This window comes from Cadophora gregata (assembly GCF_030347475.1).
Source record: "Cadophora gregata isolate MNR1 chromosome Unknown scaffold_18, whole genome shotgun sequence".
Taxonomy (NCBI): Eukaryota; Fungi; Ascomycota; class Leotiomycetes; order Helotiales; family Ploettnerulaceae; genus Cadophora; species Cadophora gregata.
Genome location: NW_026695941.1, coordinates 1,243,001 through 1,268,318, shown reverse-complemented (window position 1 = coordinate 1,268,318; position 25,318 = coordinate 1,243,001). Strand labels below are relative to the sequence as shown.

The following is a 25,318-nucleotide window of genomic DNA, read 5'->3' as shown; positions in this document are numbered from 1 at the left end:
AGGGTCGACCTACTACCCGTAGTGCATAAATTATAACGACGCAAATCGTCCGAATGTAGAATACTGTCAGATAGAGAGCTAGTGGTGTCGAGTTCAGTCCTCGCACCTAGCTGCAGAGCCTGAAGCAACAGTGACCGCGGCCTGAACTTCGCTTAGCGGAACCAGCGAACCAGCAAGACCCAGCTTGCCCCATCTTCAAAAGTTCTTTCCTTGTCAACAAAAGAAAATATGAAGCTCTTCTGTTTATGATAATTGATATTGCCTATTTAAATAATGATCGTATGAAGTTTGCAGTGCTAAAATATAATGTGCCGTTGTACACTTGTGAAGTGATAGTGGCGATGTCACCAGGCCAGCCCTCCTGCACCAAGGAAGAACCCCCCCCCTTCTAACAGAGACTTTGCAAGCTCACCAGGCAGGGAACAGAGGATTTGCAAGCCATCGGACAAGTTCTTTGGAGCCTGAAGGGACTGGCGCTAAGGGAAACTGCCCCGCTGAAGGGCAACGAAATGGGAATTTCGGCACCTGAGCTAAAAAAATTCCTCCTCTTTTTCAAAAGATAGAGAAAGGAATAAAAAAGATAATCGCCCGACGAGAGGCTCGAACTCTCAACCTTGGGCTTATAATGAAGAGATTCTTCTTAAAAGGCCCCTTAGAAAGTCAGTTGGGTGATCTGAAAGATGTTGTTGGATGTTGGTGAACATACACGCGCTAACCCTGCAATGTGTGTTAGTTCGAATTCAGGTGTGTTTGAATGTGTTGTAACTCACAATTGTGCCAGCCGGGCTGAGCTGTTAAGCTGATTTGTGGAAGAAAAGTCGTTATTTAATTACATACGTACAAGACAAAATTCCGGCGTTGTGGGAATCACTCAGGTGGATAGCTCGAAAAGTCCCCGCCTGAGCCACTAAGCGACCCTATTGTGAGGCTGTCTGTTGTAAGCGAGGCCTGGAAAGGATTTTATTGCGTAAGACAATCCCTGGAATGTGGTGCAAGGTGGGTCAGTAAAAGCCATAGGGGCCAAGAGTGGGGATGTGAGTATCACGTTGCGCTGCCGTGCACGTGAAGTCTTGCTCACTTCAAAAGTTTGAGCTTCTCTCAAAACATTCAGCTTGAGGAATACGAATAATTTACAGGTAATCGGAGCCTCAATCCGATATGCTACTTACCATGATATCATGGTTCTTTTGGCCCTGGAATTCTCGATACCGGCGAAGGTTCAGCTCGCTAGCCAGATCAGACTCAGAACCTCAAAAGTATGACTTGTATTATTCATCCCTAGGAGCCGCTCAATTACAGATTGTTTCCGTGATCCTTCAATCTTTATGTTGATTGATAACAGCTTCATAATTCTGGAACAAGAGCAAAAACAGTTAAGTTCGGGCCTTGCTGACTCGGCACATTCCTCTTACTCCTATTTTTCATCTAACCCTGTTGAAGAGCATCTAATCTATGTCACATCGACTAAATATCACAAAACAACATTTCTCGGCTCCCCTTTCGCCCACGCCTCAATGTTCTCCCCCACCGTCCTCCTCAACTTCTCAATACTACTCTTCGCCCACCACGCAATATGGGGGCTCAGTACCAATCTCCCATCAAACTCGCTCCCCTCCTCTCTCCACTCATGCGCCGTCCTAACAAGCACATTCTCCATCCCTGCCGGCTCCTCAATGTAAACATCCGTAGCCGCTGCATGGATCTTCTTCTCCTTCAATGCTTGCACGAGAGCATTTTCATCGACGATACCTCCCCGCGCAACATTGACAAGTAGAGCATCTTCTCGCATGAGCTCAAACTCTGGAGTTGAAATCAGATTCAATGATTCCGGCGAGAGCGGTAGAGTCAGAAAGATAGTGGTGCTGGTCTGAAGACAGTCCTTGAAGGAGATGCGGCCTTCTCTAATGGAGGTACTAGTTTTGCGTTCTGCGAATTGAACTTTTGAACCCAGAGCTCGAAAGATGGTCGCTACTCTGTTTCCTGTGAACTATCAGCTCAATGTTCCAAAACCTCAATGGCACGTGCAGATATATTGTCCGCAATTGAATTCATTTCAATAAATCCAAATCATGGATTTCAACTCACCAAGTTCACCACCCCCAATAATACCCACAACCTCCTCCCGACAAGTCCCCGGACACTCCCCAAACTCACTCTTCAAACTCCCCGTCTTCCCCCACTCCCCACCATCAACCGTCAATCCATGCATTCTCACAACTTTCCTCCTCGCAGCAAAGAATAGGGCAATAGTATGTTCAGCCACACTCTCGTTACTCGCAGCAGGGACATTGCACACTGTGACACCGTACTTCTTGCATGCAGCAAGATCGATCATATCGGTGCCGATAGCGAGCACGGCGATGAGTTTGAGATCCGGGCATGCTTTTAACGTCTCCTCTGTGATTGGGATACGAGTTGTGATTGCGATGTTGGCTGGGTTGGGAGTACTGAGATGGGATATCACTGTGGGTGTTGCGAAGGGGACTGAGGGGTAGCTGGTGTAAGTGTGATTGAAGGAGGGGCTGAAGATAGGAGCTGGAGTGTGAATCCCATCCAGACGGACGATATGAAGGGGTTTGGTAGGATCCATTATGCTTTCTCAGGAGAGAGTTGCTCTAGATTCAAAATCTGGCAGATCATCTCGAGAGTAGGAGAAGAACCGTCCCGATGTCTTAGCAAAGGCGTGATCACGTGTGCTAGCTCTCCACTTGATTCTGTGTATTAGAGTGGTGAATCTATAGACAATACAGGTCTAGAAACTACAAGCAAGAAACGCCTCCACTATGCATCCCCGTCTATATGTACATGATCTACAAGTATCTCTTCTCTTCCTTCTCCTCATACGACTGGACTTGGTCTCCAACATGGAAATCAAACCAGTCGTTGAAGCCCATTCCACACTCACCACCCTTCTTCATCTCTTGAACATCTTTCTTGACGTTCTTCAACGAGGCGAGTGTACCTAGACATGTCAGCAGATTCCTAGCATAAGATGAAGAAACATACCATCAAACACTTTCTCGCCTCTCCTCATGACCCGAACTTTAGCATTCTTCGCAATCGTACCATTCCTCACTTTACATCCAGCAACTGCCTTGTGCTGTCGTCCCTTGACATTGATCTCGAAAACATGAGCAATCTCCGCCTCACCCAATACACGTTGAGTGACCAGTGGCGGGAGATGTTTACTCAATTCCGCCGTCACATCATCCACTAAGCGATAGATAATGTTGTGATCGATAATGCTGACTTTGGACTGTTCAGCCAGTCTAGCAATATTGGGCTCGACCGTTGTGTTGAAATTGATCAAATGTCCCTTGGCTCCAGCCGCATGCTCAACATCGAATTCCGAAAGTTGTCCAACACCAGAACGGAGGATAATTGGTTGAACTTCCTTGTTGCCAAGCACAGAAATGCTGTCAATGACAGCTTCCACAGATCCACTCACATCGCCCTTGACGATAAAGTAAATCTGCTTCGGTCCAGTTGCCTTAGCACTTTCGGCAGTCTTCGGAACTACTGCATCGGTGTCTTTCGTAGCTTCCAGAGCAGCAGCCTCTGCCTTCTCACGCTCCCGCTTCTCCTGCTCAGCTTTACGATTCTCATTGATAGCTTCCATGTCTTCAGCCATCTTGTCACGCTCTTCCTTCTCGAGTCTGTAGTCCACAACACTCTTGGCTTTACCCTCGTCGGAAGCTTGCAGGACTTCATCGCCCGCAAGTGGTTGCTCTCTCCATCCATCAATCTCAACAGGCATTCCTGGTCCAGCTTCTTGAATCTCTACACCTGCCTCGTTTCGAAGACAACGGATTCTTGCCCAAGTCTTGCCGGCAACAATGAAATCTCCTGGTCGCATGGTACCTCTTCGCACAAGTACTGTAGCAACCTTACCCATAGACTTAATACTTGCTTCCAAGATCCAACCTTCTGCTTGACCATCCGTCTCAGCTCGCATATCAAGAATTTCGGACAAAGTGACAGCAGCTTCTTCTAGTTCTCCCATACCCTGACCAGTCTTCCCACTGACACAAACAACCTGAGTGTCACCGCCAAAGTCTTCAACATCCACACCATGACGGGCAAGATCTTGCTTGACACGGTCAATGTTTGAATCTTCCTTGTCGATTTTGTTGATAGCGACAATCATTGGAACTTTTGCAGCCTTGGCGTGATTGATGGCTTCGATTGTCTGTGGCTTGACACTATCATCTGCTGCGACCACCAAGATAACAATATCGGTGACATTTGCACCCCGCTGACGCATGCTCAAGAATGCAGCATGGCCTGGCGTGTCCAGGAAGGTAATGACCTTGCCGGATGGCATAGGCACGGAGAAAGCTCCGATGTGCTGGGTAATTCCACCATGTTCAGTAGCAGCAACGGAGGACTTCCTAAGGTAGTCCAGCAATGTTGTCTTTCCATGGTCAACATGACCCATGATTGTCACCACAGGAGGCCTCTGAGGTAGTGATGACGGATCTGCAGCCGGCTCTCTCGCTTTCAGATCTTCCGACTCTCCGCGATCGATAATCGGTTCATAGTTGTACTCTTGGGCGATCAAACCAGCATTTTCGGCGTTCAAAACATAATCATGGCTCGTTTCCTCAAATCCAAGTTCTTCCATCTTACACACAAACTCCTCAACCCTGACTCTGAGAGCCACAGCCAAGTTTGATACGCTGATATACTCTGGCAAAAGAATTGGAGTTGGAGCCGCTGCTTTGGCTGCTCGCTTTTCGGCCTTCTCACGTTTTCGCTGCGCTTTCTCTTCAGCTCGTTCAAGGGCAGCATTCATTTCCGCTTCTTCTTCCTCATAGTTGGCGAACTGCTCTCGTCGCTTGGCCTTATCTCTACCTTTTCCTTTTGGTACAGCTTCGTAACTTGGTTCTTGAGATTGTCGTCCACGTACTTTTCTTTTCCTTTCCTTTCCTGATCCTCGACTCTCATCCTCCTCTGCAGCATATTCTATTTTCTTGGCAAATTTCTCGACAGGTCTAGAATTCATTTCGAAGCCTCGCAATTTTTCTTGTTCGACAGATGGAACCATAGGCCTGAATTTGACTGTGTGATCGGGTTCCGGTCTGTTGCCTGGTTCTCTATACCGCTGTACCTCTTCAAGCACTGGAGATTTCTCTACGGAGCCACGAGACATGTCTAGACGTCGGCCACCAGCGGGGTGTGCAGGGTATCTCGCTTCGTATGAAGGTCTCTCTGAAAAGTTCCGGTTCTCTGGTCTTGAAGAAACTGGCGTGTATCTTCCGTGTCTAGCCTCCTCTACTCTCTGTGCCCTCTCTTCCGCGAAATTGTTCCATCGAGATCTTGGGCGATCCTCCTCAGCAGCTCGAGCCGCAGTCGCAGTATCCCTTTGTGGCCTCAGTTGAGGCCATTTTGACCGATCTTCAGCAGCGGATAGGTTTTTCCATTCCGAATCGCCCAGCATATGCCTTATTTTTGGACCTCCCGACTCGCTCCTGACTCCATTCGAATATGCTGCACGGTTTGCTTCAAATTTCTCCAGGGCTTTCCGTCTGGCAATATCCCGTTGCGCCGCTTGAATCCTTTCGGCTTCCGTTCGGGGGACGAGTCTTCCAGCACGAGTGCTTTCTGGTCCAGCTCCTCTGCCCTGGGTGACTTTTCTAGCTTGCGACTGTGAATCTCGCGCAAGCATCATCTCTCGAGCTTTCTTCTCGTGCGGATCGAGTTCATACGCCTCTGATCTCAGATTCTCAACAGGCTCTCTGGCTTCTGGTATCGAGTCTTGGGCGGACTCCCTACTTTGCACTTGAGGAGTAGAGGCTTCCAACGTATCAGCCACAGGTCGCGGTGTAGTGCTTCCTGCCCCAGGTATCGACCCCGCTTCTGATTTACCCCAAATCGGTGCTACTGAGGGTATTCCGGCTCCAGCACCTGGACGCCCCCAGCTCGCAGTTGGTCCCAATCCTCCTGCAGGTCGTCCCCATGTTGGCTGTGGCACTCGATTGCCATTATCTTCCCGCAAGGCAGTTGCCTCCGCAGGAGGTTTCGATACCGGCCGAGAGGATTGGAGAAATCGACGTGGAACATGTGAAGGTTGTCGAGCTTGACCCAGTCTATGGGCGCAAAAGGCACACAAGGACTGGTTTCCTGTTTCCTATATTCAATTAGCTTCCAATACATCGATCTCGATTATAGAGTATATACAAACCTTCATTAAACTGCGGCCCCTCATGGTTTCTTGGATGGCAAAGAACACATTCCAGGAAGAAAGGACGATGCAAGAGCATTTGAAATTCTCTACGGGAGCCGGGATTTTTCGGATGCGCAGATCTTGATAACAGTTATCGGATCTCGAGCTTCCACAAATTATATCAACATACAATTGGAGCGCATTATGCCTCCAAAAACGAAATCCAAGGCGCGAGCCTTCAAAACAATATCCTCGAGTCCGAAATTCTCTCCTTCAAGCTGTCTCGAGCCTCCCACTCCTTTCAAACGAGCCCCAGCGACCCTCGAACCATTCCTCTCCACGCTCGACACATCACATATCTACATCACGCATATTGACACGAAACCCAAAGATTTCAAGCAAAAGATATTCTTGGTACCGGTTCTTATGAATGTGGTGATCATTGGCCTCATACTATGGAGAATAAAGACAATTGGGCCCTTCTACATGAAGATCTGCTTCTCCTTGATGGGAAACCCAAACGAGACGACGGTGGATACAACGCGCATGTCTTTTAATGATGCCTTCTTGGTGATCTTGAACAGAGCTATGATCTTCATTGGAGATTTGCTGATATATGTGTTCATTTGGCCATGGCCCCGGGAGTTCTTTGGTGGGAGGACAATTAGCAATCCAGTTGCATGGAGATTCGCAGTCGGATTCAGACCACAAGAGATTATTGTACGGAGGAGTAGGAAATGGGATCGCGCTATTGTAGATGTGCTGGAGCAAGGGAGTGGACAAGACGAGCTATTTGACATTGTGAGGAGGGCTGTTGATCCGATCTGGATGGCTGAGAAGACAGGCTACTTAATGCTCAACAAGGAATGGGATTTGGATTGGAGGTCTATAATAACTGCGACAAAGATGGTGGATAAGAAGACTTTGTCGATACAGGATTTCAAAACTACAATACTGCTGCACAATGAGCAGTTCGGCTGGATGGTCATTGAGACTGCTGCGGCTGGGGGAAGTGCTGCCGAAGAGGAGGGAAGGAGGAAGATTGTGGCTTTCAAAGACGAGTTGACTGCCCTTGGAAAGGAGAATCTATTCTTTAGGTGGATCGAACTGGTTCAGTACGAATCCTCGCGTCCTGGAGGCTTTTCCCCAGAGCGGCAAGTTGAGACCATGGCCAAGGCGAAAGATATGTTCGAGTCCCAGGGCGTGGATTTCGACAAGTTCTGGGCCAAAGTAGGAGGCATGGAAGGCATGCCCGGAATGGATCAGATGTAGAGAATGAACATCGCATGATCAGTAAATACCTGTCAAGATTGTGAATGAGCGGGTGTGGGGAACGGTTGACTGGAGACACAAGTGGATTTTACTGTGGTCAATTATGCCTCGATGTTGATTGAAATTGGTCCTTGGGATAGATAGTCCTGTTTTTCCTATCATCTCTGCTCCATGCTCCCCTCTTCAGCCCATAAGTTGAGCTAAGCCTCTGGAAGTATAAGCAGTACCGCTATGCTTTTATGGTTGTAACATGGAAAGTCGCTCCAGTGTTCCGATGTGTCTGCTCCAGAGTACCCTGCATGCCCATCAGTACACCTGTCATGGCCACTCTGGATTCAGACACTGAGATCCATAAGTCGCTGTGGCGAAAATGAGAGACGGCTTATTCTGTCACCACCCCAGAAACTCCACCTGGCTTTTGGCCCCAACAGACAGTTCTGTACATGGTGTCAGATCTTCCTACTCAAAACTTCCGGGTATACTTACACATCTTGATATGCATGGATATTTTTGTTCCTCAAATCTCTCCTTATATGCGCACACAGCACCTCGACCTCTTCATTCCTCCACTAATCAGTTGTTAACACAAGCACATACACGATCGTCCAGTAAAGAAGTTCATAGACTTACCCCAAGGAATTTCGTCATCAAGAACATCGCCCATCCATTAATCCCCTCATCCCAACCCAACCTATTATAAGCCCCAATCTCCTTCATTTTCCTATTCGCAGTCCACGGTCCAATTGGCCACTTGAACGTTTTCCTCTGCACGTTTACAAATCCAGCATTCTCCATGAGATCTTTACTTTCCTCCGCAATCTTGAAGCTCTTCCCAAACTTCTCGCCACATTCCCACGCCAGCGGTCCCCAACTCTCCAGCGACGTTCCTTTGATGGAATCATCTTCCGACTTGGGTATCACCGAAATCTCCGCCTGTTCAAACCAGCCCCCAGGTTTCAAGTGGTCAAGTATAGAGGAATATAGTGCGGGATAGTTGGCTACAGAGCCGTATATACAGCGCGCATGTATGAAATCAAATGTGTTTTTCGAGAACGTCCAAGGCAGTGTGAAATCGTCTATCTGGAACTCGAGATTTGGGGGGACATCGGTTGGTTGAATGGGCGAGAGGTCTGTCGCTACGACTGACGCCGAGGGATATAGGTCCGCTACATCGATTGCCCAGATCCCAGTGCCAGTTCCGAGATCAAGGATCCGCTGTGGGTGGTCTCCTATAGGAGCGAGGAAGAGCTTTCCATCTAGAGAAAGGTTGAAAATGTGGTGAAAGAGATCGAGGTTTTCTTGGGCTGTATCGTCGTTTGGACCCCTGGCGCAAGCACATGTCAACATATTGATTCTCTAGCAATATCGGAAGAAGCTTGTTTACCAGTACGTGCCAGCGCGATAGCTGTGGTACCGTCGCCCATTCTCGTACACATGTTTTGTGATCGCAGAGTACAGCGACGTTGTTTCCGAGGCAGCATCGCTGTCGCCGCCGTACGACGAGTCGTTATCGTCGAAGTCATCCACCCGTAGTGGTACATCTGCCGGAGCTGGAGGTGGAGGTAAATTTGCTTGTTGCGGTTGCGGGGTCACATCGGGGTGATCGCTCGCATCAGCCATGGCCTAGATCTCCCTAGATATGTCGGACGCTGTGCCGCTGCAGGGTAAGAGATTCAAGCTTGTATTATGTGATAATTCATCAAAATGAAGATATTAGAAGTGGCAGAAAGGGTATCTTGATGTCGAAAGGAGTTGAAGGATGCCTTGTCCATGAGTAGGAGCAGCCAACCAACCTTCTTCATACCCTGCTCGGACTCGGAAAGTCAAAAACGCTCGTTCCTCAATGCCGGCGTGGAATTTAGTGAGCGTTTTAGTGGGTGCGAAAATAGCTTCACCGTTAGAGACACGTTTAGTAATTACATAGTCCCTTTCCCACAATTGTCCCGGAGAGAGCATGTAAGCAACGACATGCATAATCTTTGTGCGACCTGAGACTTCTTCCAGGCGAAGATCTTGGTCCATGACAAAAATATCACAGCCGACGCTCAGAGCAACCTGAGTTGTAGGAGAAGGAATCTGAGTGGCCCAAGCGATTCCATGCCAGCGATCAACTAAGTGGCTCAATAGTGCCAAATAGTCGATACGAATCAAATGATTGGCAACGATTCAGGAATGTCATGACTGGCTCTCATGCGGTCTTGAGCGACAGTCTCCATTTTTTTACAATCTCAGATGTCAAGTATCACTTCGAAGGATGACAGCTTCAAGTCATAAGGCCGTTAATTCTGCGAAAGCACCTGGCATGCCTAACACGGGAGGCTTGTTCTAGTTACCCTTAACCTTAACTCTCACCCCCTTGGAATCCCACTTCGGATAAGGTACGAGATATGCGTGCTTCATTTGAACATCCGATAGGTCTGTCTCATGCAGCTCAAAAGTAAATCGACTAAATACCACGGCCAGGGTGATATAAAGTTCGGCTTGAGCAAGGCTACCAGTTTGTCAGCAATTCTGCCCAACATACCACCTATCGAATGTACACTCACTTGATTCCAGCACAGGCTCTTGTTCCCTTTCCAAATGGCACGAAATACCGTTCCAGACTTGGATTGTTAATCCATCGTTCCGGGATAAATTCTTTGGGGTTCGGGAAAATGGATTCGTTCATGAGAATATGAACATTGGTCATGGAGACGGGCGTGTTGGGTGGGATAACCCAGTCTCCATATTTGATCGCAGTGTCTGGCGCTAGGCGCGGATCACGAGTCACAATACCATGAGCAAGCCTAATACCCTCATGAACACATCCGTTCAGATATGGCAGTTGCTCCAGTTTATGCCAGTCCAGTGGTTTGGTGGAAGTCGATCCAGCTGCAGCCAATTCTGTTCGCAGATTCTGGAGGATTTCAGGTGTTTTGCTGATGTGGAAACTGGCTACTGTAAGAGCCCACGAGGTGGTGACGAGTCCCGCAGCTATAATGAGCTGTGCTTCGTCTCCTAGACGTGCATCTGACTTCTCTTCCGTCGGGAGATCGCTGTTCAACAACTCGTGGAAAATTGTTGGGTGGTCAACATGCTTGTGAGCATCATTCAGACCATCTCGGAGCTCTCTCACTTGGCCTGCTAAATCCTGTGTCGCAGATTTCAGTATTTGTTCCATGAATCTGATCTGAAGGGGTTGCAACCGACCTTTCTTAACCCAACGACAGGTAGGATTTCAGGTTGCATCTTTTTCACCACCCATTCTGGCATAACATCCAGTACCGGAAATACCCACGAGAAATGCAAGGCAAAATGTCCGACTGTGTAGATAGCCACAAGAGCCTCATGGAAAGTATGTGTAAAATCAGGACTGTCCAAGTGATCATAGCTCCTTGCAAAAGAGTATTCGGTAATGATGTCTGTCGTAAGGGCCATCAACGCACGGCTCAGAGGCAATACTTGCCCATCCTGATACCTTGCCACCTTTCGACAAAACTTCTCGACCTTGTTCAGAATCACGGGCTGGAAATCCTCTATCTTCTTCACCGAGAACATAGGGCTCATGGCCTTCCTGCGCAAACGATGGCGCTCATGGTCCGAGGTGGAGAAACTGTCACTCGCATAACCGAATCGTCCCGAAAAATAAAGATACTTGTCTCTTTTACCAGCACGATTGTAAAGGTGCTCATAATAATCGGGATCATCGACATGCAACTCCGTAGGCGTGATACGGATTATTGGTCCTGTTCTCGTGTTACCAAATGACCTGACAGCCAGCCACCAACCGTTTTATGCCCGATGCACGTGGAAGCTGGGATTCTTATGTACTTACCATATTTTTTGTGTAACTCCTGGATTTTAAACGTAAACTGCCCCTGGAGTATCACATCGTAGTAGAATTCGTACCAGTTTGTGAGCGCAGCAAGTTTAGGTCCGGGAAAAGCCGCCAGTGGGCTGAGGAACAGCCTGTCAAATGTGACGGCCACACCATAGATGATGAAGCCATAGAACAGAACGAGGGCCAACTTCAGCGGAAGATCCGTCGCTGAGTTCAGGTCTATCATCGCCATAGCGAGCAGGGAAAGAAATTAGAGTAGCGCGGGAGATAGTTAGGCTTCCGTGTCTTGGAGGGGATCGTCAGGAGATGTGACTTTATAATTGGTATTTGACGATTCGTGATGCCCAGCCGCGCTAGGCGGAGTTTGGGGGTTGGGACACAGCCAGCGGGTCTCTGATAAGGAGGGGCTTTTAATGCCTTAGGCCTCAAACATGAACCCACACGAGGAGAGCTTTTCTTCCTATTATTGATGGAGATTTAGTATCAAGATGGTATTGTTTGCATAAGTTTAACAGGTAAGCAAGGTTCTTATTTGAACTGGGTGAATGGACCAAACCAGGACGGACAGCTCCCGTGACAGAGGAAGGGAAGGATGAATGCTGCGCTTCACCTCCCTCCTTCCATTAGATACAAAGATGAACAGTTTCAGCAGCTGGTTTTCCTGTTTTGGCTGATTGATTTGTATGGAAATGCTATCTAGTTCTTTCGGATCATAGGGTGGACCACATTCAAATTAAGGGTCACGCAATCCTAAACTACTTCGCTAAGTAAGCGAGGAAGTGTCAACAATCAACATTCATTATACAGAATAATGGATGGTCGCATGGCGACGACCACATCAAATCAATGCAAATAAGTCCACTGTATCTCTGATTTTAACAGGGGTTTCAAATGCGCAATTTTGTGATTCTTGACTTGCATGAGAGAAATTTTGCGTTTTACTTCAGTCAGTATATTTAGCAGTGGGAAGGAATTCGTCAAGATGGCTTCTCATTCAACTATCAGCCCGTTGTAGAAGGGCTCAGTTAAATCATCGTAAGGAGATCACGCAGTCTTTTATTCTGATTAAAGGCTCTTGGTTAAAACATGCCGTGAGACTTCAGACACACGCAATAATAGGTGATGGAAGCGAATTGAATTCCAACTTATGGAAACCTAGTCTGAATTGCCAAACAAGTGAAGAAAATTATGAGCACTGTTAGAAAAGCCAAAAGAAAAGAGAATCCTACAGTCGCAGCAGGTAATACCTCTATAGTTCTCATAGTCTCCTTGGCCTAGTTACATTACTTTTCCTTCCACCAAGTTGCCCTGACCCCATGCTATATTCCGCAGCAAGTCGCTCAGTAACCACTCCCGGACTCTTGTCATCAAGCACCAAAGCAATGTCACAACTCCCTCGCCACTACAAGTTATCAATCCACAAGTATGTTCTGCCCAGCGCATCTCTCCTGGGTCTCGCACGCCCCCGATTATACAGTTGATCGTCTATCGTGCAGTATGCTCATAGATCTCTGGATCCTTTGGTGAGACTCCTCACGGGACTTCAGAATACGACGACATCTTCGACAAGTAGCTCTGCATGTTATCGGGTTTGGGCATCTATCGACATGGCCTTGACACATTCGATCGGTGGGGTCGCGTTTGAGGACGGCATGACCAGGACACTTTCGGGGCTGTGGTTCTGCTGCTTGTTTGGAGCTTTTGTTTCCCATGGTTAGATGTAGCGAGACTGGTTTAATGCCAGTGTAGAATATTGTTTACGATGAGGATTTCCGAGGCTGTAAGATGATCTGAGTTTTTGGTCAAGATTAGTGGAGAGGTCAGTAGTGGAGCTGTGGTTCTTTCAAGAACGAAACTGATTGAAGAAAATAAACTGATTACACGTTGCCTCAAATATTTGACGTGTAGAGGACACGAGTCAAAACTTAGAGTCGCGGCTTATGCCGTCGATGGGGCTGGTCAGTTTACTTGAGAATGTGAATCACCAATAGAAGGGTGCTAAATCCACGACGAGACGGCTAAAGTTCATAGAATAAGGTAAAAGCGTGCTACGAACCTCGAAATTGAATTTTCACAATCGTAAATATTCTTCTTAATTACAAGTCCATTTTTTCAGTTGACCCAGGTAGGCGGATGGCAACTAAGCGATGTCAACTAAAACGAGCGGGGCATCTCACCCTGTTTATGACTCTACTTCACCACGCTCCAGGTCAGCACGTCATAATCCCGTTAGCTCATTCACCGTATGTCATTATAAGACGAGTTACATATCTATATTTTTGTGTCAGTGAAATTCATTCTTTAAAAGTGCGCGCTGCTTAGATGCGGGGTAATTGGTGAGCAGCGGGCCAAGTTGACTACGCGTCCTCTCGGTTTGAGACTGGTACGCATCGTCCTTTCAGTCGCCATTGGTACTTACATTCGTCACAATATATTCCATGAGGACATGAAGGTCCAGTTGGACAGTAATTGATATGTGCCTCATGACTGCGGCTGTCGCTTGGACCCGCTCCTTGGTGATGCAAGAAATAATGACCCTTGCACGCAAGCATCATGGTTCTGTAGTCATAGTCCTTCTGGACATTCTTCGAGGAGAGACTGCCCATTGTTTCGATGTGTAGTCTACTTGGTTCAATTACAGTGGGTGTCAGACGTATCCCACAGTAAGATCGTCACATATATGCAGCAGAATCGCCTTGTTTCGGCAGCAAAGACAAAGGCCACGGAAATCTTAACAAAGCAAGAACAATGAGCGCTGAATGGTGAATTTTATTGTCAGCGGGTAACAAGAAACTCATTTTACTACTATCCCCCCCCCTAAACAAACGTTAAAGGTGGACTTTTGTGGGCTGAACACCTGGAAGGCGTATTCTAACTGGTAGACGACCCTAGAGATACTCAGGGCACGAGCTAAATTCTGGTCAATTGTAAAAGTAAGGGTGGCCGTAGAAGGTTCGAGATAGAGTTGAAGCCCTGCTCAAGGCTCAGTCTTAGTATCCTTATTGGATAGACGCCCTAGCTGACTACCCACACGAGGTCCAGTTTTCATGAGGTTTAACGTTTGTTTAGGGGGGGGGATAGTAAGCCCGCTGTTCTCTCAACAAGTAACGGGGCCCACGTGTGACGGCTGTAGTCTTCCCACGTGAGGTGGTAGAGCTGAATGTTTTACGGACGCAAACTCGGTCGGGAGCTTGTCAACACGCAGACAAGTGTTACAGACCTTCATAACCAGGAGCATCATAACATTCGAATATCGAAAGTCTTCATTATATTTTTGATGCCCATCAAAGTTCTTTGAGAATTTGAGTTCGTGCTGGGATCCATGGGGCAAGGCAGTGAACCCTGGTGACAAGCAGCCACAATCCTTCTGGTGTAACATCAAATGCAACCTTTCGGCCTCAGCTCATGGAGGGTTTCTCGTCCGAACCTTTATTCTTCCATCTATGCATTCTCTTCGTTTATCTATACACTGACGAGTAATCTCTCATACAATCATACTTGCTGATTCACGACTGTAAAATGAGGGCATCGATATTGACGTTGTCTTTGGGCGCGGTTGCCTTGATTTCCGCACTTCCGATAGCAAAGCCAGGAACTGGATCTTTGATCCCGAGGCTTGATTTGGTGGGAGGTACGGCTGCGACATACACAGTTGGTACTGGGACCGATACGCGAGGTTTGTCCTCACGAGCTATCGAACAAGAAACTCGGGGTTTAGGTGAGAGACATGTCTCTGATACAGTAGACTTCTCATCCCATCACACCCTCCATCTAACGATCAGAATTCTCACATTTGGATGCATGCGAAATGCTTCCACATCCAATTCCAGCCCTGTTTGAGGGGTGTTCATAAGCTAACATACATAGTATCAGATGGTGCTAAATCAAGGGACCTTGTCAAGGACGCCTTCGGAAGAGGAGCATACGGTATTGATGCTGCTCGTCCGGTCGACTCATCGCCGAATAGTACAGAATGAATGGATGGAAGGGGGGAGCGGAAACTTGACAGGGATCGTTTGAAAGGTAGAAAAACTCAAGTGGAGTATGCACTTGGGCGGTTCAGTTGGCTTAGGAGATTTTGACAGGAGAACAGGAAGTGTAGTAAAGTTGATGAGCAAATGTAGATCGAGATTGTGCAACACAGGAGAAGCTGCTTCTTGGGCCGCTAGTGGACATAAAATAATGACCGAACAAGCGAATGTAAATAATGGTCAAACTGAAAGATCAGCTAAACATGCACCACATTCGAAGACCCTCGGGAGGCCGATCAGTGAACGTCAAATCCACAGGGTTTTGTTTAAGCCATGACTGACAACCTCGAAAGGCTCCGATCTTGAAGCGTGACAAACATTGCCGTAGGTTATGAGGAATATTCCCTCAGCCATCAAGCACACTGTAAGTTGTGGTCTCAACGCGGAGTGCTGCATGCAACGATGTTGCGTGGTGCAAGTGAAATTGGAGCTGAATGCCTGAGGCCAGGAGCGGCCGAGACTTGAAATATCTCTGGCAGTCTCTTTCACTAAAATCACCTTGCAGCAACTGCTTATGCTACCAGTCTCCTAGCGATGTCACTTTCCAAGCAAGCCTTTGATTCCCTCGATTGGATTTCCCTTCGAGCCTGACATCCACTAAGCATGCACAAGGGCACCGGTAATCTGACGCGTACAGTTTGCGAACCGCGTCGAGAAGACTCCCAACGCCCTGCCTCCTCCAACTTTTCGAAGCCCTCGCATTGAGTAATACGAAGCCAACGAGAAGAAGTCCCGATGGGAGTGTGGCCTCCGAATGTCCGATTCAACACTGGAGAGAGGTGTCTGCGTCTATCACGAATACGGAAGCTGGCTGAGAATGCCTCTGGAACAGCGGGGGCCAAGGGCTCAACAACGCGCGCAGACTCCCCGGAGCTGGCATGGTCGGCCCGCGAGAAGTAGAGCCATGATATGGAGAGTCATTTGCTCCTGGCTGCCAGGCAAACTCGATATGGACATTGTTAAATGAAAGGGACATTGGCGGACCTGGATACCATACCCATTCGGCGGGTCTGTGAGAAAGGTGAGCAAATCACGACCATAAGATCAGTAGAATTGTGCTGTATATACTCGGCAATATGCTGTACGGACGCATGTGCTCCTGCATTTTCGTGCTGCTTTCATTCCGATGCTTTTCATAAGTGCTTTTAAATACATTGAACCCACAACTGTCTTCTTGTTTCCATGCCATAGTATGCCTCTTCCTTACTTTACACATCATATCTTGATCTCCTCTCCAAGTACCAAGGAGATTATGTCAGCCCCAACCATGCGAGGTATGAACTCCAGGTCCCTGGGCTTCGGAACTGTCCAGCTCAGGTATTCTAGCCGCCCTGCTCGTTGGTAGTTCGTACATGTGTGGGTATTGCGGCATATTTGGAGTCGGTACAGTGCTTGTTGGATATGGAGATCCTGAAGGGAAGGTTCCTGTACTCATTATACTTTGGGGCGATGCTTGTCGGACAGGCTCGTTCGAAGGTGCAAGTTCATATGAAGGTGCAGTTGAGTTGGTTTGACCGCTCTCTCTTGCATATGGGGAACTTTCTCTCGTTGTCAGTACGTGATACTGTGTCTCTTCTTTCTTCATGGGCAGGCCTTGGTACAACTCCGTGGGATTGGTTCTAGTTCCCATGGCCGGCTGTTCATATTGAGCAACCAGCTGATCAGCAGGAGTGTTGAGGAAGTGATTTGAATCTGTCTGCTTCTTGCGCCGACGATGGCAGCAGAACCCAAGCAACAGGATTGCGACTACGGCGACAACACCTGCTGCAACTCCGATCGCAATCATGGCACCTGTGGACAGACCCCCATCTTGGCCTGTCGATGCTGCTCCAGTGATATTGGATGAAGCTATGCTCGTGCTCGATGCCGAGGGCGAATTCAGAAAAGAAGCTCCTGCTCCTGTGGCCGGGATGGTCGAGCCTCCTGCTGGAATTGTTGTTGAAGGCGGATCTTTCGTCGTTTGACTCGTGGGTGTTTGCTTGGAACTTGATGTTGGCTTAGCTGACGTCGTGGGGATGTCCGGAGCTTCAGGGCTCGCAGTATCGGCTGCAATGGTAACAGCAGTAGCTGTATTCTCCTTGAAAGCGTCTCCAGTATACAGAAAGTCAATGGACACATCTGGGTTGTCCCCTGGCCAACGATAAACGACAGACTCCCCAATCGATGTACTGCCACAGCCGTATTGGTAATATCCATCGGGAAAGCTGTTCTTGTAGCAGAGATTTGTGCTTAACGCAGAGGGTATTAGCATAAATATCTGAAAAGTGGCAGGGCAGAATCACTCTTACCAAGTGAATACTCCAGGAACAGTTTCGCCATCAGGAAAATCATCCCTCAAGTCTATACACGATGTATACACAGCATCACAGGATGCTCCTCCACTAGAACAGCACCCGACAACTTTGATATCTGTGAACCAAGCACAATACGATTTCGACCCGCAATATGCCAGTACATAATCTGGACCTTGCCTGCTAGTTTATCAGTCCTATCAACAACCAGGGATGAGTACAACGCACGCGCCACATAGATTGGCTGGATGGACACCTCTTCCGATCAACTTGTGTGCTTCTTTCGTCGGTGCTGGAGTCCAATTGGCCGTGGCAGTTGCAGAGATGGTTTCGTACGGCCCTATCCACCCGAGTCCCAGAACGGCGGTGGTCCACAGCAACAAGAGTAAAATGTTGCAAGTCATGTCTTTCAAATATCGACTCAAGGCAATCAGTTTTCAAAGGGGGGAGAATAGAAGGATCTCGTGAAAGGTTGACCCGCCTCTAGTATTTAAAGCCGGCTGTCAATGTAACGCGGATTCACGAGACATCCAGAAGTTTGCACTACTGCATGTACCCATAGTCCCCGGAACAAGCGATATTGTCAGGAGAAAGTTCACTTGTTGGCAGCGAACCATAGGTAGGACAAGAGTGGTGGGTATTGACATCGTGCAGATGGGAAACCCCACTGCGCCCGAAGCGGAAAGTTATTCCTTGATGTTCTTGACGATCCCCTTTGTTTTCCCATTTTCCGAGAGCCTCATGGTACTACAAGAACTTGGATTAGTTCTGTGTGCAAGACTGAGTCTCAAGGGCTGCGGTCCTCAACTGACAAGCCGGTAGATTTTTCGACCCCGAGGACTTTAACGTTGCAGGTCGGGTCGCATACATGATTTGGCCTATGTTGATCAGCAGTTCAATGAGGCTGTGGGATCAAATCCTGGCATGATTGCTTTCACAGCAGCTCGGGAAGTCGCATGTCCACGGGACGTTGTCTTACTTAAAGGCAATTTGTGGCTTGGCTGGCCATGCTTGGAATTGTTGTGTCACATGGAATAGTTTGAAGAGCCCCAATCCGATATTTCGAACGCATCTTTGCGCCCGATTGTTCTACGCCATGTCTATTTGGGGCTTCATAGATGCGGCTCGACCTTCGAGGCTGAGCGACAAGAGTGTTGGTTTTGCTGGCGACTTAGGATGTTCACGAGTTCCATTTATATGAGCCTTCCGTCAACGTACAAGTGCTTTTTCCTTTGTGTGATAGCGCTGGACTTGTACACCAAAGCGTGTCTCAATGCTTGCCAGTGGCTGAGCTGCATTATTCTCAGGGCATTAAGTCTGGGATCTGGTCTCCACAGGTGAGGCTATCGAAAACCTGCATTTGAAAGTCACGTCCAACGCGGGGAACTTTGAAGCCACCAGGTGGCTTCTAAAGAAGCACATTCAGCTGTACCATTGGCTCGACCACTGCTCGACCTGGACCACAATCTTTTTGTATGTCTCTACAAGGCTGCAGACGCGAGAATGATTTGCTAGAATGTGCCATCACAGGTCAATAGCAACTCAAGCTCAAGATTTAGATCAACGACTACTCGTGATGTTTGAGCGAAGAAAGAATAGCGATTGAGGTTGCTGTCCTTGATCTTAATCAGACCATTCCCTTGCAAACACTAACGAAGGAACTGAGATTTTTAGATTTATAGGAACGATAAATTCGGAACTTCGGTATTCAATCAGGAGACTCGAGAGGCTAAGAAGACTCAACAAATTTGAGTAGATTAACCCAGCCCAGCCGTTCTATCAATTGATTTAGTCCAAAGATCGATCTAAATTCATATCAGAGATGTTGACTCTAGATTACCACCTTCGAAGATCAGTTCAGGCTTGATTGCGTCGGCAAAGGAAGCATCGTCAAATTGGCCGCTGGCATCGACAGACATGCCAAGCCCAACTCGCTTCCAGCAGCCAACAATATCTGGATGGGGCACGACAACCAAGAACCACACTTTGGCAGAAGCTACGGCTTCCTCCTTGCTGTCATTCTCTCCTCCACCTTTTGGCTCGTCTAGGTGCTTCAAATCAGCCCCAATGATTTCCAAGGCTTTACATTGAGTCAAATTGGCGGGGTCTATTTCCATATCAGCAAGCATCCACCCAATTCTATTTCCACGACCCAGGACTGAGCTTGGCCTTGCGTTGTGAGACTCATTGTAGTAAACTTGGGAAACGTTGGCAGTGTCCGAATTTTGCTTGGAAGCCCGGACAGGATGGGAATGTGATTTTTGCAGGTAGACGTAGATACATCGACATCGAAGGACAAGCTCTCGGTCAGAGGATGTGCCCACACCCCAGTCCAGTCTGTTGCGAAGCAGTGGTGGCGGTAACATGGGCCAACATTTGTTGTATCCTGTCATAGCCGCCCATGACCAGCTTGGAGCCCCGGTTTGGTGGCTTTGCACGTCGCTCATGTTGATACGGCTTCCCCAATTTGTCCACAAGAGGCCTCTCGCCAAATCTTCTTTCCACAGACCATACATATAGCTCAGTCCGGTATATTCTCTGATCTGCTCGGCAACGCCAAGAATCGCTGGAAGCATATCACCTGGATTCGTCAAATTCCTTCGCGAATATTGCTCGACAAGACTGTACCAAAAATCTGGTGCTTTCTCAGCGGACTCAGGATCAGTTTCCAGATTGTCCAAAGCTCGTTTCAGTCTGTCGGGTCCAAATTTGTAGAAGCCTTCTGTGGCAACGCTATCTCCAATCCGGGCACTGCTCTCGCGCTGGTGGCCTGTACGGCATTCGAAAAGGATCTCTGACTTCGCCATATGTATTACTCGGGTGGAGAGTAGCCGCTCTTGGAGACACCAGGCTCGGGACTCTAATATCGACTTCTCATATATGGAGCGTGCTGTTGGGATCTTCAGACGCAAGAAAAGGTTTTCAGATCCCGGGAGCTGGACAGAGGGTACGTCTCGCCGATGCAGCATTCCAGAGAAACTATTCTTTGAATCCAGCGCTGCAATCGTGACGTATGAGTTCTTGTAGTATTCATGCATCTTCGCACTCTCATGCTCCCAATCCGAAAGTTGGTCTTGAATGATACAGAGGGAGTCGATCCAGAGGTATCTGATGCCTAGTAACCTAGATATTTTGACGGCGTCTCGAAAGTTCGCTGGCAATTCATCGCACGGAATATTTTTCATATGCTGTTCGATACTCGCGGTTGTCGTGATTAGGGCCCGTTCAATCCCCCAACAGTGGCTGAGAACCGCGTACCTTCCAGATATATCTCTCGCTTCACGTAGGTTGACGTTGTCACCGTCCTTACCTACATCCAGAACACGGGTTGGTAGATATCCTTGTTCCGTTTGATGACATTTGACATGGCTCTTCTGGCAATCCGAGATCCAGGGTAGCGCGACGCATGTCACTGCTTCCACGGGGTCTTCGAATATTGATTTGCCATAAACCCCGTGGTCCGAATGGTCTGGAGTGTCTGAAGAACTTAGCCTCGTTCAATAAGAGTCTTGAAAGGCCTCTTACATCTGCTTCGAAAAAGCTCAAAATATAGATCTTCCGCATCAGGAACCAGAGCTCCATTCCGCAAATCCTGAACATACTCTACACGAATCTTGAGCTCGTTAGTACAGATACATCGAATGCTAACTATTCCATCCCGATATTCCTTTAGACTTTGAACAATCAGGCAGCAGAGCGGACAATCGTGTGCCGTCTTTAAGGAAGCTTGGTAGGTTTCGTGGTGTCGCACTTTGACAACTTCTGAGCTATTTGACCCAAGAGATTTGGAAATTACACTACAGTGATCGCAAAGTTGATCATCGTCGTCTTTAGGCATGCTGACCGCAGACAATAATATTGACATGTTTTGATCTGGAAGTTGAGGCATGGGCAGGCTGCCATCACACAGCCACCATTTTACCAGTCAGCTGATGTACACGTGTACTTGCAGCCGGAAAATGGATTGAGATCTTGTCAGACTTTCGCACCCAGGTATGCAGTACAGTAGGATGAAAAGTGGTTCATACAATGTCGCAAATCTAAGCAATTACGTTGAACAACACAACTGTGGTCAGCCAGAATCGTGAAGGGGCGCATCCTAGCATGTTGGATGGAAATTACCAGCAATACAGCACTCGCCGAAAAGGCCTTTTCACGTCTGAAAGCCCTTACCGTCAGAAATACCTAGTCCCCAAAATCCAAGCCTGGACTTCTGTCTTGACGCCAGTTGGAACAAGCGAGGTTTTTGGTGTGCCGGTTACAGTGTCTCGGTGTGTGGCCAGACAGACGAACAAAGTCGAGCAATTTAGGCTCTAATAAATGAAATTATTGGCCTCAAACATAACAGGAATCTCGACTTTGAAGTTCTCAATAGAGAAAAGGGAATGTCCTCAAAACAGAAAAATTCGCAAAGTAGGCCTCAGTGCACTGAGGGGAACCTTCTTGCTCACTCTTGTCTCCTCGCTCATCTTTGCTCAGCAGTCGCAACACACAACGCGTGCAACTGCCATTGACCCTCGAGTTGCCTGCTCCTTTGAAATATTTCAGTTTAACTAAGATGCACGCTTGTTAGATCGCAGCTTGTAAGCGACTTGATATTCTGAGATTGATCTCTCGGAGAATCAGAGAGTTATTGGGAGAAAATGTTTGACACTTGGCTTGGGACCAAGAACGTCAGGACGAGAGGTATCTGAACCAAGAGCTTCGGACAAAGGAGATCGCGATGTTTAAAATCAAGCGCAGTATATCAATCTCGTTCTCAAGACGTACCATACAAGTCTAGGTCAATCCTTTACTACCTCCAACAGTTGCAGACCCTCAGGAGCGTGTGGGCAATATGTTCAGCGGGGCAGTCCACTGACAACCTTGGTTCACTCGCTTGGGTTGTGGGTCAAGGTCGCAGTACATCAATTTTTCACACTTAAATATTACTAAATAAGACAAGATTCTGTCATCCAATACGATCGAGGCACTTTGGCGGAGTGGTTAACGCGATGGCCTGCTATTACAAAAGTAAAGACAGCCATTTCCTTCGGGAGCGAGTGTTCGAATCACTCAGGTGTCGCGTCATAATTTTGAATTTTTTTCCTTTTAGAAACCTAAAAACCTTTGAAAGAAAGGTCGGATGGTTGCAAGATTTTGTGGTCGTCCTCAGACCAAGGTTTTTCGGGGGGCAGTCTGTTGCCCCGATAGGCGAGTTTCTTCATCAAATTTGGGGCTGACAGAGTAGGGTGGCTCGGGTGCCTAGGTGAGTAGCTGTGCCGCTGGTGGAGCTGCCCTGTGGTGCTACCACTGGGACTTTCACGAAGCTTCACTAACACTTTTAATATTGCAGAAATGCCATACTGAATTTATACTTCCCATGGCCAATATCTTGAGCCCTAGAATTATACTCGCACAGACGCTTTTCCAAGAATCTCAGTGAGGTGCGCAGCTTGAGAAAATCGCAGACAGCTTGTGCTTGCGCTCCAAGAGTCCTACTTTGACGGCCTCCCGTGACTGAGTTGCCGCACCTAATCAATATTTGTGTCCCGAATTGGGTTTGTGAGAACTGATGACTTGATGCCAGCTCGTTTGCGGCTTTCAAGTATGAAATATTGAAGCTGCAACCATGCCTCAGCGAGTAGTCTCCTAGACATGGAGAATGGTAAGCATAAATGCGCAAGCACCAACTAGCAAAGCAGCCTGACACCTGCCAATGGGCACCATCTGGATAACATCATACTTTTAATACCGACTATTTCTACTGGTTGGTAAGTAAACTTTTTTTCTATTGCTCTACAAAGAATTTGTTGACCTCGGCTAGCAGATCTGGACCTCCGCTCCCGGGCACAGATTCGCCAAAATATTGGTCAATAACTATGTTTTGTCTCGGAGCACGCGGAGATGTATACATGGAATGCCAGTAGTCATTGAATCTATGCCAGACTCCTTGAGGTCGGCAGTCATTTACAAACTTCATCAAAACTTTTGGATTCGGGCGCCATACTGTAATGGGATGACGTACCCCAGCCAGCAGAATACCATTGGCGAAGAACGCACTTCCAGGAGTGAAAGCTGCAATATCGTTATGTCGGAGACTTGTCTGGAGATTTTGGATTGTGTCGAATCCTCGGAGGTTCCTCGGCCATGTTGGCGTAAGGAGGAGGTGATCGGGCACAATTGTATACATATGGAGCGAGAAGAGGGATCTTGCGTCCATGACGATGGTATCTCTCGCTGCATTGAAATGAATGACAGGCCCATTCTCTATTCGTAGAGACTGAGGATTGAGGCGCTGGTACTCTCCTCGTGATTCACGAGATGCACCGAGCATTCCGACAAACCCAGAAGGTCCACTAGGAGTCGTCAGAGAACATTCAAATCAGCAAGAACTCGCTTACTTACTACCCACCTCCGGCTGCATAACAAGTCCAAGTCCAGCTCACATAGGCATATGGTCCTCCGAGCGTACGAAAGGCCTTGGAACCCGTTTCTCGTGCTGCTACGTATGGGACATATGTTGGATTCGTAGCGCGAATGACAACTGTGATTCGTCGTGGTCCTCTAATTGCGGCAACTTTTTGCCAGATAATTGTTCGTACTTCTGCCGGCAAGTTTCCAAACCCAAGAAACGTTTGAAGCGCCATGAGAAGTGATATTTGAGCTAAGTTGACAATTGTAATTTTGTACTGCTTCCTGACAGTTTCTAACCCATGACTAAACTCTAGGGTAAGTCTTTGAACGCTGGAGTAACAAAGACAGAAAATTGTAAACTGTTTCCTATGGACTTCGTAGCGTTCCGGTTGCGGTCAACCGTCAGCCTTTTTTCTCTTTGTACTTCTGCTACCTTTTCCAGGGTTAAGTTGACACCAGTCAGTAGGACAAGTGCAGTTCTGGTTATGGACAGACGAGTTCGGAAACCTGTTTCCATTTTGGAACTGCTCAAGTCTTTTTCCATAGATTCTCACAACGTTATGCCGACCTTGCTAGGCCAGCTCTGATGCCTTTAACACCTCCCTACTGTACAAAGCGATTACCCGTATTTCACTCCTAGGGAAGATATTTATTTGAAACGCAATGGATTACATGGATAAGGCGAGGTATGCACCGTATTGATGTGTTTGGATGGGAAAGACCACGTGAGATCGGCCACATTTCGGGGGACTGTCTTCAGGAGTAGGATGTGTAGTAAGCCGGGAAAAGCTTTGGGGAAGAAAAGGCAGACAATACTTCTCTGGCTTGCATACAAATGCAACAGCCTGACTACTCGAAACTTTTCGGATACGGGCTTGCAGATTTGGTCGTTCATGCCCATACGATTTCTCTCCGTTCTGGAAGTCTTGAGGAACGTCAAATGATGGGCCAAAGAAATGTAATCTTCTCCTGGGCCGAACTCGGGTTAGGGGTATTATATTTGATGAAACTGATTATTTTCCGCAAGAAGAGCGTCTGGAGGTAAGAAACAATGATGTCAAACAGTCTCACTCCGCTCCGTTTGCCTGGTTGTTGTTTGTCTCGCTTAACCTCATCTGCACCTTCCCTTCCAAAAATTTGCCTCCTCCTTCTACCCAGATAAGAACTTTCCGGCATCATTTCCTGGGAAATAGAGAGTCGTAAGAAGTCTCCATCTGCACTCATACAGTCTTTACTGACAGTTGGCAGGTTGGTGTAGTGGTATCATGTCTGATTCCAGTTCTTGACTGAGTTTCCAGAAGGTCACCCGTTCAATCCGGGTACGACTCAAAAAAAAGTTTTT

The 25,318-nt window shown here is 47.7% G+C and overlaps 9 protein-coding genes and 1 non-coding gene across 12 annotated transcripts; 3 read left to right on the top strand and 7 right to left on the bottom strand.

Moving 5' to 3' along the window:
* Positions 1-1,471: 1,471 nt before the first annotated feature.
* ONS95_006816 (uncharacterized protein) lies at positions 1,472-2,590 on the bottom strand (the record flags this gene model as incomplete). Its single annotated transcript, XM_058500294.1, has 2 exons — positions 1,472-1,980; positions 2,086-2,590. 2 exons carry the CDS (start codon positions 2,588-2,590, stop codon positions 1,472-1,474), a joined length of 1,014 nt encoding a protein of 337 aa, XP_058350130.1.
* Positions 2,591-2,810: 220 nt separating this feature from the next.
* On the bottom strand, positions 2,811-6,208 carry ONS95_006815 (uncharacterized protein; the record flags this gene model as incomplete). The annotated part of the gene is made up of 3 exons (XM_058500293.1): positions 2,811-2,962; positions 3,007-6,130; positions 6,185-6,208. The coding sequence occupies 3 exons, from the start codon at positions 6,206-6,208 to the stop codon at positions 2,811-2,813; spliced, it is 3,300 nt and encodes a 1,099-aa protein (XP_058350129.1).
* A 162-nt stretch (positions 6,209-6,370) lies between these two features.
* On the top strand, positions 6,371-7,438 carry ONS95_006814 (uncharacterized protein; the record flags this gene model as incomplete). Its single annotated transcript, XM_058500292.1, has 1 exon — positions 6,371-7,438. One exon carries the CDS (start codon positions 6,371-6,373, stop codon positions 7,436-7,438), a length of 1,068 nt encoding a protein of 355 aa, XP_058350128.1.
* Positions 7,439-7,820: 382 nt separating this feature from the next.
* ONS95_006813 (uncharacterized protein) lies at positions 7,821-9,058 on the bottom strand (the record flags this gene model as incomplete). The annotated part of the gene is made up of 4 exons (XM_058500291.1): positions 7,821-7,875; positions 7,925-8,007; positions 8,069-8,762; positions 8,823-9,058. The coding sequence occupies 4 exons, from the start codon at positions 9,056-9,058 to the stop codon at positions 7,821-7,823; spliced, it is 1,068 nt and encodes a 355-aa protein (XP_058350127.1).
* A 705-nt stretch (positions 9,059-9,763) lies between these two features.
* Positions 9,764-11,490, bottom strand: ONS95_006812 (uncharacterized protein; the record flags this gene model as incomplete). The annotated part of the gene is made up of 4 exons (XM_058500290.1): positions 9,764-9,929; positions 9,985-10,568; positions 10,628-11,163; positions 11,253-11,490. 4 exons carry the CDS (start codon positions 11,488-11,490, stop codon positions 9,764-9,766), a joined length of 1,524 nt encoding a protein of 507 aa, XP_058350126.1.
* Positions 11,491-14,777: 3,287 nt separating this feature from the next.
* ONS95_006811 (uncharacterized protein) lies at positions 14,778-15,528 on the top strand (the record flags this gene model as incomplete). Its single annotated transcript, XM_058500289.1, has 2 exons — positions 14,778-14,976; positions 15,126-15,528. 2 exons carry the CDS (start codon positions 14,778-14,780, stop codon positions 15,233-15,235), a joined length of 309 nt encoding a protein of 102 aa, XP_058350125.1. The 3' UTR covers positions 15,236-15,528.
* Positions 15,529-16,544: 1,016 nt separating this feature from the next.
* Positions 16,545-18,849, bottom strand: ONS95_006810 (uncharacterized protein; the record flags this gene model as incomplete). Its single annotated transcript, XM_058500288.1, has 4 exons — positions 18,393-18,849; positions 17,809-18,327; positions 17,578-17,760; positions 16,545-17,517 (listed from the first exon to the last, which is right to left on the bottom strand). The coding sequence occupies exons 2-4, from the start codon at positions 17,982-17,984 to the stop codon at positions 16,545-16,547; spliced, it is 1,332 nt and encodes a 443-aa protein (XP_058350124.1). The 5' UTR covers positions 17,985-18,327; positions 18,393-18,849.
* Positions 18,850-19,165: 316 nt separating this feature from the next.
* ONS95_006809 (uncharacterized protein) lies at positions 19,166-22,589 on the bottom strand. Of its 3 annotated transcripts, XM_058500286.1 has the most exons (4): positions 22,351-22,589; positions 22,032-22,133; positions 21,106-21,893; positions 19,166-21,058 (listed from the first exon to the last, which is right to left on the bottom strand). In XM_058500286.1, the coding sequence occupies exons 3-4, from the start codon at positions 21,467-21,469 to the stop codon at positions 19,392-19,394; spliced, it is 2,031 nt and encodes a 676-aa protein (XP_058350122.1). In that variant the 5' UTR covers positions 21,470-21,893; positions 22,032-22,133; positions 22,351-22,589; the 3' UTR covers positions 19,166-19,391. The 3 variants fall into 3 exon arrangements, with proteins under 3 accessions (XP_058350122.1, XP_058350121.1, XP_058350123.1); XM_058500285.1 differs by lacking the exon at positions 22,032-22,133 and having other exon boundaries at positions 21,106-21,193; positions 22,351-22,576; XM_058500287.1 differs by having other exon boundaries at positions 19,166-22,133.
* Positions 22,590-23,350: 761 nt separating this feature from the next.
* On the bottom strand, positions 23,351-24,209 carry ONS95_006807 (uncharacterized protein; the record flags this gene model as incomplete). The annotated part of the gene is made up of 2 exons (XM_058500284.1): positions 23,351-23,918; positions 23,968-24,209. The coding sequence occupies 2 exons, from the start codon at positions 24,207-24,209 to the stop codon at positions 23,351-23,353; spliced, it is 810 nt and encodes a 269-aa protein (XP_058350120.1).
* Positions 24,210-25,223: 1,014 nt separating this feature from the next.
* Positions 25,224-25,305, top strand: ONS95_006806. The gene has a single exon. It is a non-coding gene; the product is annotated as a tRNA-Trp (tRNA).
* Positions 25,306-25,318: the final 13 nt, after the last annotated feature.

Excerpts from the sequence above, each read along its gene's own strand:
- ONS95_006809 (XM_058500286.1), bottom strand. The coding sequence starts at position 21,469 with ATGCCTCAACTTCCAGATCAAAACATGTCAATATTATTGTCTGCGGTC. Across the intron at positions 21,059-21,105 it reads TGAGCTTTTTCGAAGCAGAT|ACACTCCAGACCATTCGGAC; the intron begins GTAAGAGGCCTT and ends TAAGTTCTTCAG.